Raw genomic sequence first — 17971 nt, 5'->3', positions numbered from 1 at the left:
TGAACTGATAGTAGATTACCCAACAAAAGCGATAAATGATCGCGGACCTTAGAGTGTCGTCAAAGGCTCCGAAACAAGTAAACCAAAAGTGTCAACATTTGTTTGCTTTTTTCATGTCTTTCATTTCCGCTGCATTTTACTCAATTGAACATTTTTAAATGAACAAAAAAACCACAAGCGTTATTCACCCCCTTCTAGCGCATCTCGATTCTACACCACTAAGTACAATAACATAGGCAAGATTATCATTGCCTCTAAGAAGCTAAATATTGTATATTATAGCTAATTGATCGATACACTGAGGAAGAAGATTAATGCATTGCCAAAGAATATACTCTCATATGGTGGGAAACACAATTGATTAAGTTAGTGTTGCAAGGGGTTGAATGCTACTGGATACTGATCTTGTTGATACCCTCGAGGCTTGTGGAGCATATATATAGTCTATGTCGGAGCATTATGTGGACAAGAAAGCACCCCCCTAGCCTAGTCAGAGATGTGCAAACCTAAAGAAGGTGGGTTAGGTTTCAGGGAGTTGGTAGCCTGGAATACTACTTTACTTGCCAAAGTGCTATGGTGCATATAGGATAAGCAAGATACCCTTTGGGTTCTATGATTCATCATATATACTTACAGAGAATAAATATATGGGGATGGCAACCCAAGCACACTAACTCTCTACTTCTCAAGAGACTGGCACAGATACAGGATCAAATAGACATATCAGTGGGATCCATAAAGTTAGCGCAGTAGAAATTGGCCAAGTGGTTTAGTCAGCATAGTTTACATCACAGAAATATCACCCAAGTATATGATTTCTTTTGAGATACTGGAGTCCATAAGCGTAGGCAAGAACAGTACGGAAAAATATATACAGTTTAGCCACAGATTCACATTATGGTTACTTGCACATCGTAGGTTAGATGACCAAGGAAACACAAGAATATCTTGACCAAAGATATACCTCTACTAGGGATTAGTTAGAGGTACCTTGAGCCTTCTTACAAAGTTTGCCCTATCTGTCAGATGAAGAAGGAAACACAAGAACATATCTATTGGTACGGTTAGCACTAACGGTCTAACTCAGGTTTTGATGAATGACAAATCAGGTTAAGTTAGGTTTGTCGTAATCTAACACTCTGATCGAGTGTACATGTTAAGTCTAGACAGGTCGACGGGCTAACCGGATGTCTGGCACGAAATCCAAGTAGGTCGACGGGTTGACCGGATGCTTGGCACAAAGTCCAAATGGATCGATGGGCTGACCGGACATTTGGCACGAAGTCTAAGCGGGTCGAAGGGTTGACCGGATGCTTGGCACGAAGTCCAGCTAGGTCGACGGGATGACCAGATAGCTGGCGAGAAGTCCAGACGGGTCGAAGGGCTGACCGGACGTCTGGCAGGTGAGTAAAGGCAAGTCACTGGAAGGGAGTGACTGTGAGGACGCGTTCCCGGGAAGGGAACATTAGACGTCGATCCGGCTCAGATCCATTTCGGATATCTAAGTCGAGATCGTGACTAGATTCCGGTCTCGGAAAGACGGAATCTAAGTCATACTTTTGATATTGAATTTATAAAATTGTGCTAACACTTTGTTTTGCAGGAAACATATTATATATTTGCCTCGGACTAACCTTGTCTTGTAGGAGAAGGAATCTCTGGAGAAAGGTGATTCAAGCGCCCGGAGGGGATCCGGGCGCCCGGGAGGCAATTTTATCCTGATCACGTCATCGCCACGTGGAGCTCGCTGGTTGGACCTGCCACGTCTCACCAGGGCGCCCGGAAGGGATCCGGGGTGCCCCAAGCCTCATATAAAAGGAAGGTCAGGGGTGGAGCTCAAAACAACAACTGACAAGAAGATCTTCTACTGCTTGCTCTTCTGCTCTGCGCTCCTGCGACGCTAACGAAGCTCCGACAACACACTTTTTCCTTTTCGATTTATTCCTTTGTTGGTATTGCTTTTAGTTTCATTAGCATTTTAGCACTTAGTTTGTAATAATTTTTGAACTGCTAGTGATTTCCCACCGAAAGCACTCAACGAGTGCGGGCCTTGGAGTAGGAGTCGACACAGGCTCCGAACCAAGTAAAATTGGTTTGTGTTAGCATTACTTACTTTTTCCGCTGCGCTTAACTCTTTTCGAAAGAATTTTTCGTAATCGATATTCACCCCCCCTTCTATCGAAACATCACGATCCAACAAGTGGTATCAGAGAAGGTATCGCTCTGATTTGGTGCAACCACCAATCAGCCAAAAGAGGTGTTTTTTTAAAGAAAAATTAGATACTGTTTGTCTTTAAAATATTTTATTATTTTAAAAAAAATAGTGAAAAATTATACTTTTTCTCCAACACTGCTAATCCAAGCCCAAGTCTTGGGACTTTTTCTCTGTTTCCATGTGTGCAAGACCAATGCCTCTTCAAGAAGGATGGAACCCCAAGAAACCACCACCGTACGATCAAGATTTCAACTACTGGAGGCGAAGAATGGAATGTTTCTTAGGAAGTCTAAACTTTGATTATTGGATGATATTGAGAAAACCCTCTCAAAACTCAGAACTAAACACAAATATAAGTAAAATTATTTATAATGTTTTACCTAACAATGTTTTATGCAGACTAGAAAAGTACAAAGATGCACATGAGCTTTGGACCCAGTTGATCAAACTTCACGAGGAGCCAATGGAGCTCGAGGATCAAGTAAAAATCGAATCCAAACTCAGGTCAGATTCAATCGAAAAGCCTACTGAATTAGGGGATGTGGTTAAGGTGAGTAATATTTACCAAAATACCCCTGTTAATAGTAGTTTAAAGAATATACATGTTAATTTAGATATTTCTGAAAATATCTGTGAAAATAGTGTAGCTGGCAATACTTGCAAAAATACCCCTAGGATATTTTCTGATAAAATAAATCTAATTAATTTAGAAAAATTCAGAAAATCTGAAAATAATAAATAACCCTAAAAATTCAAATTTAAACCTAAACAAATCTGAAAGTTCAAATAATAATGATGATAAGGTCAATATTAATCTAGACACAATTAATAAATTGTTTAATAATCTAGACAATATCAATCTAGAAAATCTTATCCAAACCCAAGATAATTTAATTAACAAAAAAATTAAATTTTAAAGATAAGACTTATTTAATAAATTCCACTAATTATATCAACTTAAAAGATAAAGAAAATATAAGGATAAAATCAAACACTCTAATAAAATCAAAAATAAATTTAACAAACTTAAAATTAAATGTTAAAGATAACAAATTAAACAAAGATAATCTAGAAAATTTAAAATTAACAGTTAATAAAAGGTTAAAAGATAAACCTTTAAAGAAAGATAATTTAAACAATTTGATTAATTCAAACTCAAAAATTAATAAAAACTCAATTATTAACGATGATCTATTCAATAAAGATAATTCAATTAACTTAATAAAATTAAAATTGAAAGAAAATTCAAATATTAAATACACTCTCTTAAAGAAGGATAATTTAACCAATTTAATTAATTCAAAATTAAAAAATTAAATCTAAATTATAAATTAAACATTAAGACTAAATTGTATAAAAAATCATAAAAGAAAAATCAATAATTTAGGGGGAGACTCCAGAATAGCTGGCACCTCCAAAAATAATTTACCCGACAGGGTAACCGAAACCAATCTACCGGGCAGGGTAATTAGGACTAGAGTAAAAGGACAAAGTTTAACTTGACCTATAGTACTGGTGAAGTTTTGGATGATAGTACGTTAGGGAAGATTAGTCTATGCATGTCTAGGAAGATATGGCTTCGACCTGGTGCATTTGGCTAAGTGAAACTAGCTGAAGCTACCCCTTACGGATCCTAACTAATTAGACCAAGGTTTTGTATTAAGTTCCATGGATATGACTATTCGGAAAACCTCGAAGGCTTGGTTACTCTAATGATGTCCAGGTGACTCACCATAGCCCAGAAGTTTATCCGAAGAATGTCTATTTGTTGAGCCCAAAGCTAAACCTGAATCTAACACAAAACTAAACCAAACCATATAATCGAATCTAACTCATCTAACAAAATTACAGGATTCTCTGATTGATAATTTAGATCGGGTGAGATGAATAAAGAAATAAAATAAATTTTCTATAAAATTAATTAAATTAAAATTTGAATTAATTTAAAATTCAAATTAAAAATAAATTAAATTAAATTTTGAATTCATTCAAATTAAATTAATTTAATTTAATTAAAATTCGAATTGAATTAAATTGTTCTTTAAATTAAACTAAATTTTGAAATAAATTAATTAAATTTTTAATTAATTTCAAACAAAATTAAATTAAACAAAATAAAAAATTAACTAAAAATTATTTTAAAAATATTTTTAACTTAAAATTAATTTAAAAATCCTTCTAACTTAAAATTATTTTAAAATTCTTTAAAAATTCTTTTAAAAATTATTTTAAAAAACTATTTTAAAAATTCTTTAAAAACTACTATAAAAATTATTTTAAAAATTCTTTTAAAACTATTTTAAAAATTCTTTTAAAACTATTTTAAAAATCTTTAAAACACTATTTCGAAAATTCTTTAAAAACTATTTTAAAAAAATACTTTAAAAATTATTTTAAAAATTCTTAAAAAACTATTTTAAAAATTACTTTAAAAATTATTTTTAAAATTCTTTAAAAACTATTTTAAAAAGTCTTTAAAAACTATTTTAAAAATTACTTTAAAAAGTATTTTAAAATTCTTTATAAACTATTTTAAAAATTCTTTAAAAAAATATTTTAAAAATTCTTTAAAAACAATTTTAAAAATTCCTTTTAAACTATTCTTAAAAATTCTTTAAAAAAAACTATTATGAAAATTCTATAAACAATTACTTTATAAAATTATTTTGAAAATTATTTAAAATCTATTTTAAAAATTCTTTAAAAACTATTTAAAAAATTCTTTAAAAAACTACTTTAAAAATTCTTTAAAAACATTTTTAAAAATTCTTTAAAAATTATTTTAAAAAAAATACTTTAAAAATTATTTTAAAAATTCTTTTAAAAACCATTTTAAAAATTCTTTAAAAAACAATTTTAAAAAATCCTTTAAAACTATTTTTAAAAATTCTTTAAAAAACTATTTTGAAAATTCTTTAAAAACTATTTTAAAAAATTACTTTAAAAATTATTTTAAAAATTCTTAAAAAACTATTTAAAAAATTCTTTAAAAAATATTTTAAAAATTCTTTAAAAACTATTTTAAACATTACTTTAAAAATTATTTTAAGATTCTTTAAAAATTATTTTAAAAATTCTTTAAAAACTATTTTTAAAAAATTCTTTAAAAACTATTTTAAAAATTCTTTAAAAACTATTTTAAAATTTTTTCAAAATCTATTTTAAAAAAAATTACTTTAAAAATTATTTTAAAAATTCTTTAAAAACTATTTTAAAAATTCTTTAAAAACTATTTTAAAAATTCTTTAAAAATTATTTTAAAAATACTTTAAAAACTATTTTAAAAATTCTTTAAAAACTATCTTAAAAATTAGTTTAAAAATTATTTTAAAAATTCTTTAAAAATTATGTTAAAAATTCTTTAAAAAACTATTTTAAAAATTCTTTAAAAACTATTTTAAAAATTATTTAAAAAAATCTGTTTTAAAAATTCTTTAAAACTATTTTAAAAACATTTAAAAATTCATTTTAAAAAAATTATGTAAAAAAATTCTTTTAATCATTAAAAAACATTTTAAAGTCATTTTAAAATTAAGACACTTAAAGCTAATTAAAACTTTAAAACTTAAACTAAAAACTTTAAAATTAAAGTTAAAACTTAATTTTAAATTAAATTAAAACCTAACCTTAAATTTAAATATTAAACTTAAAATTTAAACTTAATTTAAAATTTACAATTAAAATTAAACTTAAATCATTTAAAAATATATATATATTAAAAATCCTTTTTAATTAAAAAAAATTTAACTTAAATCTTTTATCTTAAAAACTAAGTTTTTCTTAAAAATTAGTTTAAACTAAAAACTTTAAAATTAAAGTTAAAACTTAATTTTAAATTAAATTAAAACCTAACCTTAAATTTAAATTTTAAACTTAAAATTTAAACTTAATTTAAAATTGACAATTAAAATTAAACTTAAATCATTTAAAAATATATATATATTAAAAATCCTTTTTAATTAAAAAAAAAATTAACTTAAATCTTTTATCTTAAAAACTAAGTTTTTCTTAAAAATTAGTTTAAAAAGTCATTGTAATTCAAAAAGCAAACTTAAAGATAAAATAAAATAAAATTATATAATAATAAACCCTAAACCCTAAATTCAAATTACATTAAAATATTTGAACTAAATCTAAACCCTAATGACATTATTAACAAATAATTAAAATTTAATTAACTTAAGATCATAAATTTAATAATGGAAGTACGGACTTCAAAAATTAGCTGTGATCTAAATTAGATGTGACCTTATATTAAACAGTTAATTAATGCTTAAACTTAACTTAACTAAATAAATCTTAATATTATTGTTAATCAAAATATAATTAAATCATAATTTATCATTATTAACGATTGATTCAAATTGAACCTTAACTATGTTTAATAACTTTAATAAATTTAACGTCGAATTAATGCTAACTTTAAACTAAGTTAATTCTACTTAAAAGAAAGTAAATGAATAGTTAAAACTATAACTAGCATTTTCATTAAATCAACTCAATCAATTAATATGAAATTTAGATTATTTTAAGAAGTATTAAATTATTGAATCAGGTAAAATTTAATCGATAAATTATTGATAATGATAAATTGTTATTGAATTAATAACAAGTTATCTTATTTAATCTTAAACCAGAGTTTAAGGATCTGAATTTTAAATTAATTAATTTTAGAATAATTGATTAATTTAACTTAAATAAACAATTATACCAAGTATATAGAGATACTTATGTAAATAAAAAGCTGTTAAGGCTTTGAACATTAAGATACTCAAACCTTAGTGTTAACTTAATAGAAAGAAATAAATTAAGGAGAGTAATAAATTCAGGGGAGGTTTATTTTTTTTAATCTCCTTAAGTATTATTTTTTTTCTTTAAAATCTCTTTAGAAAATTCTACCTCAATTTAATTTTAAAAAAAAATTACTTTGAAAATCTTATATTAAATATTCTTAGCAAATATTTTCAAAAGCTTTATTTTAAATATCTGGTTTAGGGGGAGGATTAAATCAATTTATTTTCATACTTAGTACCAAAATTATTTTCTCCGCTTTAAAAGTAGTGACTCATCTTAAAAACTTTTTAAATCTGATCCTTGGAAATCTAATAAAATCTATTTTTTTTAAAAAAAAACTAGCTTTTATAAAACTAAGCTTTTACAATTGGATTTTATAAACTAAGTTTTTAACAATTGAATCTTTTGCAAACTTAGTCTTAATTAGTTTTGAAAAGTAAATTTTACAAACTTAGTTTTGAAATTTTGATTTTGAAAACTCATGTTTAAAAAGTATTTCAAAGTTGAAACTCATTCTGAAAATTTAAACCTTGATTTTGAAATTTTGGTTTTGAAAACTTATGTTTGAAAAGTGTTTCAAAGTTGAAACTCATTTTGAAAATTTAAACCTTGATCTTGAAACCTTGGTTTTAAAAACTCATGCTTGAAAATTTAATTTCCAAAAGTTAAGTTACTATATGGTGACATTTAAAACTCTCCCAAGTTGACTTGACATCATTTCTTCAACTTTTACTTTGCTTTTTTTTTTTTTGATTGCTTGACTTTTGTCCTTATTTGATAAATGCCAAAGGGGGAGGGATAGGTGGTTAAGTTAGAGCAAACAAAATGTCAAAATTAAAAACTAACTTAAATCTTAAAAATCATGCTTGGTTTTTGCATATATTTTCACTAACTTAACCAAGTTGTCATTCCATCAAAAAGGAAAAGATTGTTGGTGCGGTTAGCACTAACGGTCTAACTCAGGTTTTGATGAATGACAAATCAGGTTAAGTTAGGTTTGTCGTAATCTAACACTTTGATTGGGTGTACAGGTTAAGTCTAGACAAGTCGACGGGTTGACCGGATGTCTGGCACGAAGTCCAAGCGGGTCGACGGGCTGACCGGACGCTTGGTACGAAATCCAAATGGGTCGACAGGTTGACCGAACATTTGGCACGAAGTCCAAGCGGGTCGAAGGGTTGACCGGACGCTTGGCACGAAGTCCAGCTAGATCAACGGGCTGACCGAATAGCTGGCGAGAAGTCTAGACAGGTCGAAGGGCTGACCGGACGTTTGGCAGGTGAGTAAAGGTAAGTCACTGAAAGGGAGTGACTATGAGGACGCGTTCCCGGGAAGGGAACATTAGGCGTCGATCCGGCTCAGATCCATTTCGGATATCTAAGTCGAGATCGTGACTAGATTTCGGTCTCGAAAAGACGGAATCTAAGTCATACTTTTGATATTGAATTTATAAAACCGTGCTAACACTTTGTTTTACAAGAAACATATTATATATTTACCTCGGACTAATCTTGTGTTACAGGAGAAGGAATCTCTTGAGAAAGGTGGTCCGGGCGCCCGGAACAGGTTCGAGCGCCCGAGAGGCAATTTTATCTTGATCACGTCATCGTCACGTGGAGCTCGTTGGTTGGACCTGCCACGTCTCACCAGGCAGCCCAGAAGAGATCCAGGGCGCCCCGAGCCTCATATAAAAGGAGGGTCAGGGGTGGAGCTCAAAACAACAACTGACAAGAAGATCTTCTACTGCTTGCTCTTCTGCTCTGCGCTCCTGCGACGCTAACGAAGCTCCGACAATGCACTTTTTCCTTTTCAAATTATTCCTTTGTCGGTATTGCTTTTAGTTTCATTAGCATTTCAGCACTTAGTTTGTAATAATTTTCAAACTGCTAGTGATTGCCCACCAAAAACACTCAACGAGTGCGGGCCTTGGAGTAGGAGTCGACACAGGCTCCGAACCAAGTAAAATTAGTTTGTGTTAGCATTGCTTACTTTTTCCGCTGCGCTTAACTCTTTTCGAAAGAATTTTTCGTAATCGATATTCCCCCCCCCCCCCCCCCATCGAAACATCACGATCCAACAATATCTTTTTTGGATGCTTGTAGGTGAAACATCTCTGAGACCGTATCAAACTCTATATTTACATGATATATTAGATGACCACATACTGAAGGATGTTGCGGGTATTTGCGAACCACTACCGAGGGACTAGTATGTTGATGTGGGCCTAGTCATGCTACTATGGCTACTATGATACACTATGTGTAGCAGACCCATAATCATTTGAGCTTTGAGAGAGAGAAATTTGAGAGTGATGTTGTATTCCATAAATTCCAAACCTATGTATACTGCTCCTTAGATATTTATTTTGATTTGGTACTCAACCAAGCCTAAATGGGTTTCTAAGAAATTAAAAAATTAATTTTAAAAAATAGATAGGGCACTTATGGAGTTTCTCCTAAGTCTATCCCAGATTCAAAAGGAACACCTGCATCAGTTTTGGTATGATGCACATGTCTGGAGTCCTCCCTGGAGCCATACCGCTTTCGGATGGAGCACTTCATCGAATGGTTCTTCTTCAGGAGTTGAGATTTGACAAGAGCCTCTACTGGAGCTGCATTAGTTTAGAGCAGACCCGCTTGGGTGGAGTTGAGGGAGGAACCTCATATTGTAGTTTCTTAAGGTGAGGTCATACATTAGGCTTAGTGAGAGGGTCTCACATTTTGTGTTTATGAGGTGAGACTACACTTTTGTTTTAGAGAGAGAGAGAGGTACACCCTTTTTTTCTTCTTTTTTGGTTGGGAGAGGTCACAAACTTGTGAGACATAGTATACACATTTCATTTTTGGGACATATGGGTGAGGATGGTGAATAGATCCACTATAATGATCTATCTAGTTCGCAGCAAATGTCTCACAGTAAAGACACTCCAAATTCATTGATGGGTGGGGCTTTGCCAAAAATCCCATGAGGGTGAATAGATACACTATAATAATCTATCTAATATGCAATAAATTTTTGGAACCCCAAAGTTATTTTTATGTGATCAACAAAGTTAAGTTAGGTCCTATGGTATTTTAACCATGTGTCTAAGTGTGCAAGAGCTTAGGAGCACAAGGAGTCGAGCAAAAGACGCAGCTAGCAAGAAGGACAGCACGGGCAAGAGCCGACGAGCTCGGTGCGTCCGAGGGACGAGTTGCTTTGGAAGAGTACGCAGGCGGACGAGAAGGAAGCGTGCGGCGTTTCCGAGGGACGAGAAGCCGGAGCGGAAGGTTGCTCGAGAAGGCCGAAATTGGGTTCGGGTGAGTCTTATTTTGGTTGGCTGAAATCACCCAAGCGAGCGAAGCCAGAGCGGAAGACTCGGACCGAGGCGAGCAGCACCGGAACAGAGGGCCAAGACCAAAAGTCAACTAAAGTTGACCGAGGGTTGACTTTAGTGGTCCGGGCGCCCGGAGAGATTCCGGGCGACCGGAACCTGATTTTGACTGGATCATGTTTGATCGCGATCTGTTGCGAAGGGGATAAAATTTTATCCCCCTTCTAGACGACTGGAACCCTCCAGACGTCCCGACCAAGGCTATAGCCTTGGTCCAGAAGCTTTTCAACAGAATAAGAATTAGCAATACAACACTTGTGAGCTTCCATTTCTAGTTTAGCTTCTCTTTTTGCGCTTTCATTGCTATAAGAGGCTTCTCCGTCTGAATGAGATCTTTTTAGTGTGTGATTTATTCCTTGGATTAACAACCTTCCCGGTTGTAACCAAGTCAAGTCTGTGAGCCTCTTCTTTTAGTTTATTGCTTTCAATTTTATGCAAGTGTTTAAGTTATAAGTTCGAGAAGCGTATTTTGTGTTTATGTTTTTTAGGGCTATTCAACCCCACTTCTAGCCGGCCAACGCAGTCCAACAAGTGGTATCAGAGCCAGGATGTTTCAGGAGGACTAACCGTCGATCGAAGTAAAGACGATGACCGGACCAAGCATATACCCGCCGAAGTTTGAGGGAAAATTCGCTAGCTGGAAAAAACGAATGCAGGTATTTTTCAAAACGGGTTTCGATTTACTTTTGATAATGGAGTTCGATTTTACAGCTCTAGAAGGGAAAGAAAAATACCACTGGATGAAAAAGGAGCAGGCCGACTACGTGGCAAACGGTAAAGCAGAGTTCCATCTGCTGAGCGTCCTTCCGCCATAAGAAGTCAACCGGATCGGCAACTACGACTCAGCAAAGGAACTGTGAGAGAAGTTCCTTGAGCTACACGAGCGGGCATCCGAAGCCAAGCTCGCAAGACGAGACTTACTTCGCAATTAGCTCACCAACCTACGACTTGAAGAAGACGAAACAATTGCGTATCTGCACTCGAGAATTAAGGATCTCATCACTGAACTTTCAAATCTTGGAAAAAAGGTAAGTAACCGAGATTCACTAAGGTACGCACTCAATGCATTCCCTAGGAATACAAAATGGGCATCACTAGTAGATGCCTTCTATATTTCTAAAGATTTAGAAATAATTACCTTAGCTTGGAAGAATTATTTTCGACATTTGAAGTGCATGAATCAAGATGTGTAGGTACGAAGGAGCCAAAACACAACATCGCCCTCAAAGCATCGAGAGACGAACCTGAGTCAGAGTCTTCTCTCGACGACGAGGAAACGGTAATGATGGTAAGGCGTTTTAAGAAATTATGTAAATCAAGAAAAACTAACCATTCGCAGGGTAGAAAGAAGAGGCGATCAGATGCTACCACTGCGACGAAGAAGGACACGTCAAAGATAGTTGCCCCAAGCTAAGGATCAAGGATAAGGACAAAGGAAAGAAGCCTATCCAAAAGAATAAACACAAGACTCTGAAGGCGACATGGGACAATACGTCGTCCGAATCGAAAGTCAAGGCCTTCTCCGGACTTGTATTAATGGCAAGTCATCAAGACGAGGACTACGATTCAAGCTCATCCGAAATGAATATCGAGAGTATCGATGAAAGGGGAGCTACGTCGGAAGAAAGCAACAGTTCAGGGAGAGCTACGTATAACGAGATCGACAAGGTAAGTCAGGTACGATCTCTCCCACCTGATAAATTATTTAAGTTTGTAAAATTATTAACCAAAGATTGTTGTAAATTTGAAAAGAAAATTAAAAATTAATTCTAGCAAAATCATGCTCATTAGAAGAGTTTGACAAAGTTAAATTAGAAAATGAGCTTTTGCAAAAAGAAATAAGTAAATTAAAAAATCATGCATGTTCACATAATACAAATTTTAGAAAATACAATAATTTAAATTGGTATTTTAGATATCACAAGGGACAAATTAGGAATATTTCAAAAAGGCATGCTCCTAAGAAATTCTTAGTTAATCCAGTTAGCTGGAACCTATATTGGGTTCCAAAGTCTTGTGTAAACTAAATTTTAATTAGACTTAGCGCTTTCAACAAGAAAATTAAATGATTAATTTCTTTATGAGACTTTGTCTAAGAAAATGATTGTTGCTCCAATAACCAAGAAGGCCTAGTGCCTCGCCACTGTCTGGAAGCCAAAATATTAAAATAAAATGTTTAATTAACTTACTGATAAAACATTAAAATTAGAATTAGATAATGCTTTAAAAAGTTTTTAAAACATTTTTCAAAAAAATTAATTTTTTTTTTCTATCTGTAGATTTTTTTTTAAGAAAATTTTATTTCTTAAAATTTTTACTTAGAAAAATATTTTTTTCTGCTTGAAATTTTCTTGTACCTAGAATTTTTTTTATCTAAAAAGTATTGAAATAAGTTTCAAAATTTTCAAAGTTTTCAAAATTATTACCCTTAGATTTTCTCTTGGTACCCGATTTTTTATGTAATCAAAGGGGGAGAAGGAAAAGGTTAAGTCTACGGGGAGGTAGATTACAATCTTTTACAATCTTTTATTTTTACACTTTATTGCAATATTATTTGTTTTACTTTTATGTCTATTTATCCTAACTTAACTTAGGTTGCTCACATCAAAAAGGAGGAGATTGTTGGAACTCCAAGGTTGTTTTCATGTGATCAACAAAGTTAAGTTAGGTCTGTGGTGTTTTAACCTTGTGTCTAAGTGTGCAGGAGCTTAGGAGCACAGGGAGTCGAGCAAAAGACGCAGCTAGCGAGAAGGATGATACGGGAGAGAGTCGACGGGCTCGGTGCATTTGAGGGACGAGGTGCTACGGAAGAGTACGCAAGTGAACGAGAAGGAAGCGCACGACGTTTCTGAGAGATGAGAAGCCGGAGCGGAAGGTTGCTCGAGAAGGCCGAAATTGAGTTCAGGTGAGCCTTATTTCGGTTAGCTGAAATCATCCTAGCGAGCGGAGTCGGAGCGGAAGACCAGGATCGAGGTGAGCAGCACTGGAGCAGAGGGCCCAGACTAAAAGTCAACTAAGTTGAATTTAGTGGTCCGAGTGTCCAGAGAGATTCCGAGCTCTCGGAACCTGATTTTGACTGGATCACGTTTGACTGCGATCCGTTACGAAAGGGATAAAATTTTATCTCCCTTCTAAGGGCCTGGAACCCTCTAAACACCCCCACCAAGGCTATAAATACAATCTTGGTTCAGAAGCTTTTCAACAGAACAAGAATTAGCAATACTACACTTATGAGCTTCCATTTCTAGTTTAGCTTCTCTTTTTACACTTTCACTATTGTAAGAGGCTTCTCCGCCTGAAGGAGATCTTTTTAGTGTGTGATTCATTCCTTGAATTAACAACCTTTCTGGTTGTAACTAAGTCAAGTCTGTAAGCCTTTTCTTTTAGTTTATTGTTTTCAATTTTATGCAAGTGTTTAAGTTATAAGTTCGAGAAGAGTATTTTGTGTTTGTGTTTTTTTAGAGCTATTCAACCCCCCTTCTAGCCAGCCAATGCGGTCCAACACAAATGACTCATGGTAAAGATATGATAAATTTGTTGATAGTTGATCATTTGCTAAAAATGTGTAGGAGGGTATACATGAGGATGGATTTGATTAGTGGTGATTGGGCCGACATACAGGAATGACCAAAGGTATGCTTACAAAGGCAACTACATAGGATCAGTGGAGTCTGAGCTTACCTATCGTGACAATTAGAGGCTTGCATTATTGTTGACTAACACAAAATATAGGTAGCTTCGTATTGATTGATAGGGGCTGAGAGTTCAGATGCATGCGCTTGTAGTTGGCTTCAGATGAGGATGGGATGGTTGGCTATTGGAGATTGGACTCTATGGTTATGTGCATCGTGGTAGGGCGAACATTGCAAGCTGATCAAGGGCCAGTCATGATTGCTTAGCTGGTATTCGTGTTTTGTGTTATGGCATATGGTTAGTTGGCTCAGTAGTTGGTACTTCAATTTTTGTTTTTGGCTGTGACTATGTTTTAAGAGGTTGGTACTGTGAGAGTACACATTCTGTTGGTGTGGTTCGAATATTTAAACCGATATTCACACCCCCCTTCCTCTATCGGCTTTCATGATCCAACACATACATGTATATGAGTTCATACCTTAAATAGTTATTCGGATTTGATACTTCATCAGAAACAAATGGCTATCTTTGGCCACGTGTTTGCTTGTACTTTTTCTTGATGATATATAATTTACCTTTTATAAAAAAAAAAAAGACACAAAGCCAATAAAGTGTAGACAGAGCTAGCTAACTAGTAGAGGATGAGTAGGTGGAATAGTGTCGAGGCTTGCACTGTGTGCGCACAAACCATGCACCCTCCTCTCCATGAGCTAGTTATCTCTTGGGCCCCAACGGAAACATAAGATTAAGAGATCAAGAGAAAGTTAGCCAGTTGCAAACTGGTTACCCTAACTATTTTATGGTGCTCATCTTGTGAGTGTCAAGTATATTTTTTTTCTTTACTTTTTTTTAGAGATTAGGAGGGTTAAAATTTATGATTTAGTCTTTAGGGTCTAAGATCTAGGTTATGGTATTAAAGTTAAAGAAATTAAAAATAAATAAAACAAATTACACATGGAGCTCACAAGGTGAGCACCATAAATTAAGGGATCAAGACCACACACAACACACACACACCGTGCAATGTGCAACTGTGCACTGCGCAACATTTTTTTCAAACTCAAGGTTTAGTCGTTTAGGGTTTTCACTTTAGAATTTAGGGTATAGTATTTAGGTTTAAAAATAATATATATGGTGTGCACAAGGTATACTTACACACCCCGTAGTGCACAACTGTGCACTGCTTAGCGTTTTCTTTAAACTCAAGGTTTAGTCGTTTAGGGTTTTGACTTTAAAATTTACGGTATTCTATTTAAGTTTAAAAATAATATGCATAGTGTGCACAGGATATATGCATATATATATACACACCTATACACCCACGGTACACACCCATCATGGACGAACCTCACAAGGTGGGTCGCTCGAATCATTTGGCTTGTGAGGGGCGCTGACCAGTGTGGATGTGTAGGAGTTTTGATATGTTACTCACCTTACGCCGCATACTTTGTGCGCACCTCAAAAAAATTTTGGTTTAATTATTTTTATGTTTAATTCTATAATCGAACTCCTAAATGTTAAAGGTAAAATTTGATTAGTATAATTGGGAGCTCCAAAATATATAATAATAATAATAACAACCAGTAACAAGTCACATACGCACTCATTTCTCAAAATAGCCTTTGTGCTCTCCTTTTCTTAACTCTTTATTTATCTAATCAATGACTATTCGAACATCAGTGAAGGGGTCGTCAAATCGCACCTAAACATCCATTCAGCTATGTGGTCGTCATTTCCTGATTATGTGACCACGAAATCATAGCCAAACTGGTCACACAATTATAATTAGGCAACTGCTCGACTAATTAATTCGATGGCGAAGAATTAGCTGTGAAATTAAGACCATGTGGTTGAGGAACACAAAGAAAGAAGGGATATTTTGAAAAGTCTATACATGATTTGATAATTTGAAGGAAAAAAAGAAGAGCATAATATGTGAATTTAAATGCATAGATTGCGAATCTAGTAATCTAAATACATCTACAGGAGTAGGACGAATTCATTCACCTTCCAAACCATGAAAACTAACATTCATAATGCTCCTATGAATATGATAAATATTTAGAAGGATGACTTTGTGTAAGCATACTATAAAAGAAGGTTGTCTATTCTAAAATTAATATAGCATAATAAGAATAATAATAATAACATCCTCTAATTACATGTATTATGAACGAGTCTCCGATTTCCATTGCTACAATAATCAAAGATTTTTGATACATGTATTATATTTTTCCAACGCCTCTCTTTTTCACACACCTTCAAGCGTTGCTCAAGTTTTGAAAAACGAAATGAAAGGCGCCGATTTGAATCTGGACACCGCCTGCCACTTACGATCGGGCCACCGCCTGTGCCAGCTCCTCCACCCTGAGCGCGATTGCAGGCGGTACCTCCACCGTCGACCGTTGCCTTCTCCCCTTTCGCCGGGGGTGCTCGATGCCCAGCGCGTCGGAGACGTCTTTGGGGCTCCACCCCGCCTGCCGGAGTGAATCTGAGCACCGCCCCGCTTTCACGAGCAGTGCGTCAAGCGCAGCCTCTGGATCGACCAATATATTAGCTCTCGCGACGCACTCGTCGCCGGCGTCGAAGAGACTGGAGACGGGTACGTTGACCATCTCCTGGACGTCCGATTCGCCCCACCCTCCCTGCCTTAAGGCGGAGCCGATGCCGTCCAAGTAGCACCCGACCCAGTCTGGCAGCCTTGGAGTTCGGATTTCCACAAAGCGAACCGGATCGGGAGGCGGCGACGATGAATAAGAGCAGGAAGTGGAGGACGACGACGAAGAGGAGATGCGGCGCCGGTGATCGGATGCGGCGTCGCTCCAAAATTCGATCCATCGGGCAGCTTCGAGGCTGGGGAGAGTGGAAGAGCAACTCGGGTACGGAGAAAAGGGGGAACGACACTGGAAGAAGTCGATGATGTCGATGGCGCAGCAGAAGATGCAGGAGTCGTCGACGTAGAAAACAGGGTTCCCGGCGAGACAGGGAAAACAAGGGAGGTAGCAGCGACCGAAGAGTGGTATCAGCAGCGACGCGCGGCGCAGAGCGGCACGGGCCCGACGAAGGGCTCGGGCGGGGTCGGCAGGGCGGGAACCCCACGAATGCGGCCATAAGGAGCCGCGGGCTACCTGAAGAGCAGCGGCTGAGCGAGGCAGGCGGAGGAGGTGACCGGGACCGGGGGCGCGCCAGTCCGGGAAGCCGGGGCCGGAAGGGAGCGCGAGGGCGAGGAGGGCGCGGAAGTCCGGGGGGAAGCAGAAGGCGAGGTCGGCCTCGAGGCGGGCGAGCTCAGGCTCGGAGAGTCCCGGGCGCAGTGGGACGGAGGCAGCGTGAAGGTGGGAGAGGATGACCTCCGCGAGGGGGCGGAGGGAGAGGACGCCGAGGCGGTGCGTCGTCGTGGAAGTCGCGTAAGCTGTGGCGGCCCGGACCGATAGACGGCGAAGCCCGGCGGAGTGGGCCGGGCCGAGGGCGGACATCCGACGGTCGACATCCACCATGGTACGGTTTGCACTATGCTTCCTCCTTTCTCCGGTTTTAGAAGAAAGACATCTGCCTGGTCTTTTAAAGAGACCACTTGGCTGCGAGGCAACATAATTTCCAACATTTCTTCTTTCATCAGTGGAGGCCGACTTTTTCTTCTGTCTCAGAGTCTAAAGCAACTTGCGGATCTTCCAATGTTACCAAGACAACAAGGACATGAACAGAGTCGGTGCATACAGGCGTAGTCCCAATGTTGTAAAAAGGCGTACATGGCTTTGGCCAACCCCACGAGATTAAACTTGTTGAATTTAATTGCCTTTGCTACTGAAACAACTTACTAATTTTGTAGCACTATAACACCACACCTACGACCGGACCGGCCCCAACTACTGGATGATTATAGTAGCAGGTTGGATGATTATAGTAGCATGGCGTAACCGGATCGATCACAGATATTCACCATCCTCGGGGGCTTTCAA

The 17971-nt window shown here is 35.8% G+C and overlaps 1 protein-coding gene across 1 annotated transcript; it reads right to left on the bottom strand.

Moving 5' to 3' along the window:
• Positions 1-16173: 16173 nt before the first annotated feature.
• On the bottom strand, positions 16174-17682 carry LOC122009736. The gene has a single exon (XM_042566018.1). The coding sequence runs from the start codon at positions 17507-17509 to the stop codon at positions 16346-16348; it is 1164 nt and encodes a 387-aa protein (XP_042421952.1). The 5' UTR covers positions 17510-17682; the 3' UTR covers positions 16174-16345.
• Between the last annotated feature and the right edge of the window lie 289 nt (positions 17683-17971).

The sequence above is a fragment of the Zingiber officinale genome, chromosome 8A (genome assembly GCF_018446385.1).
Source record: "Zingiber officinale cultivar Zhangliang chromosome 8A, Zo_v1.1, whole genome shotgun sequence".
Lineage (NCBI taxonomy): Eukaryota > Viridiplantae > Streptophyta > Magnoliopsida > Zingiberales > Zingiberaceae > Zingiber > Zingiber officinale.
This window is presented reverse-complemented; position numbering and strand designations above follow the sequence as displayed.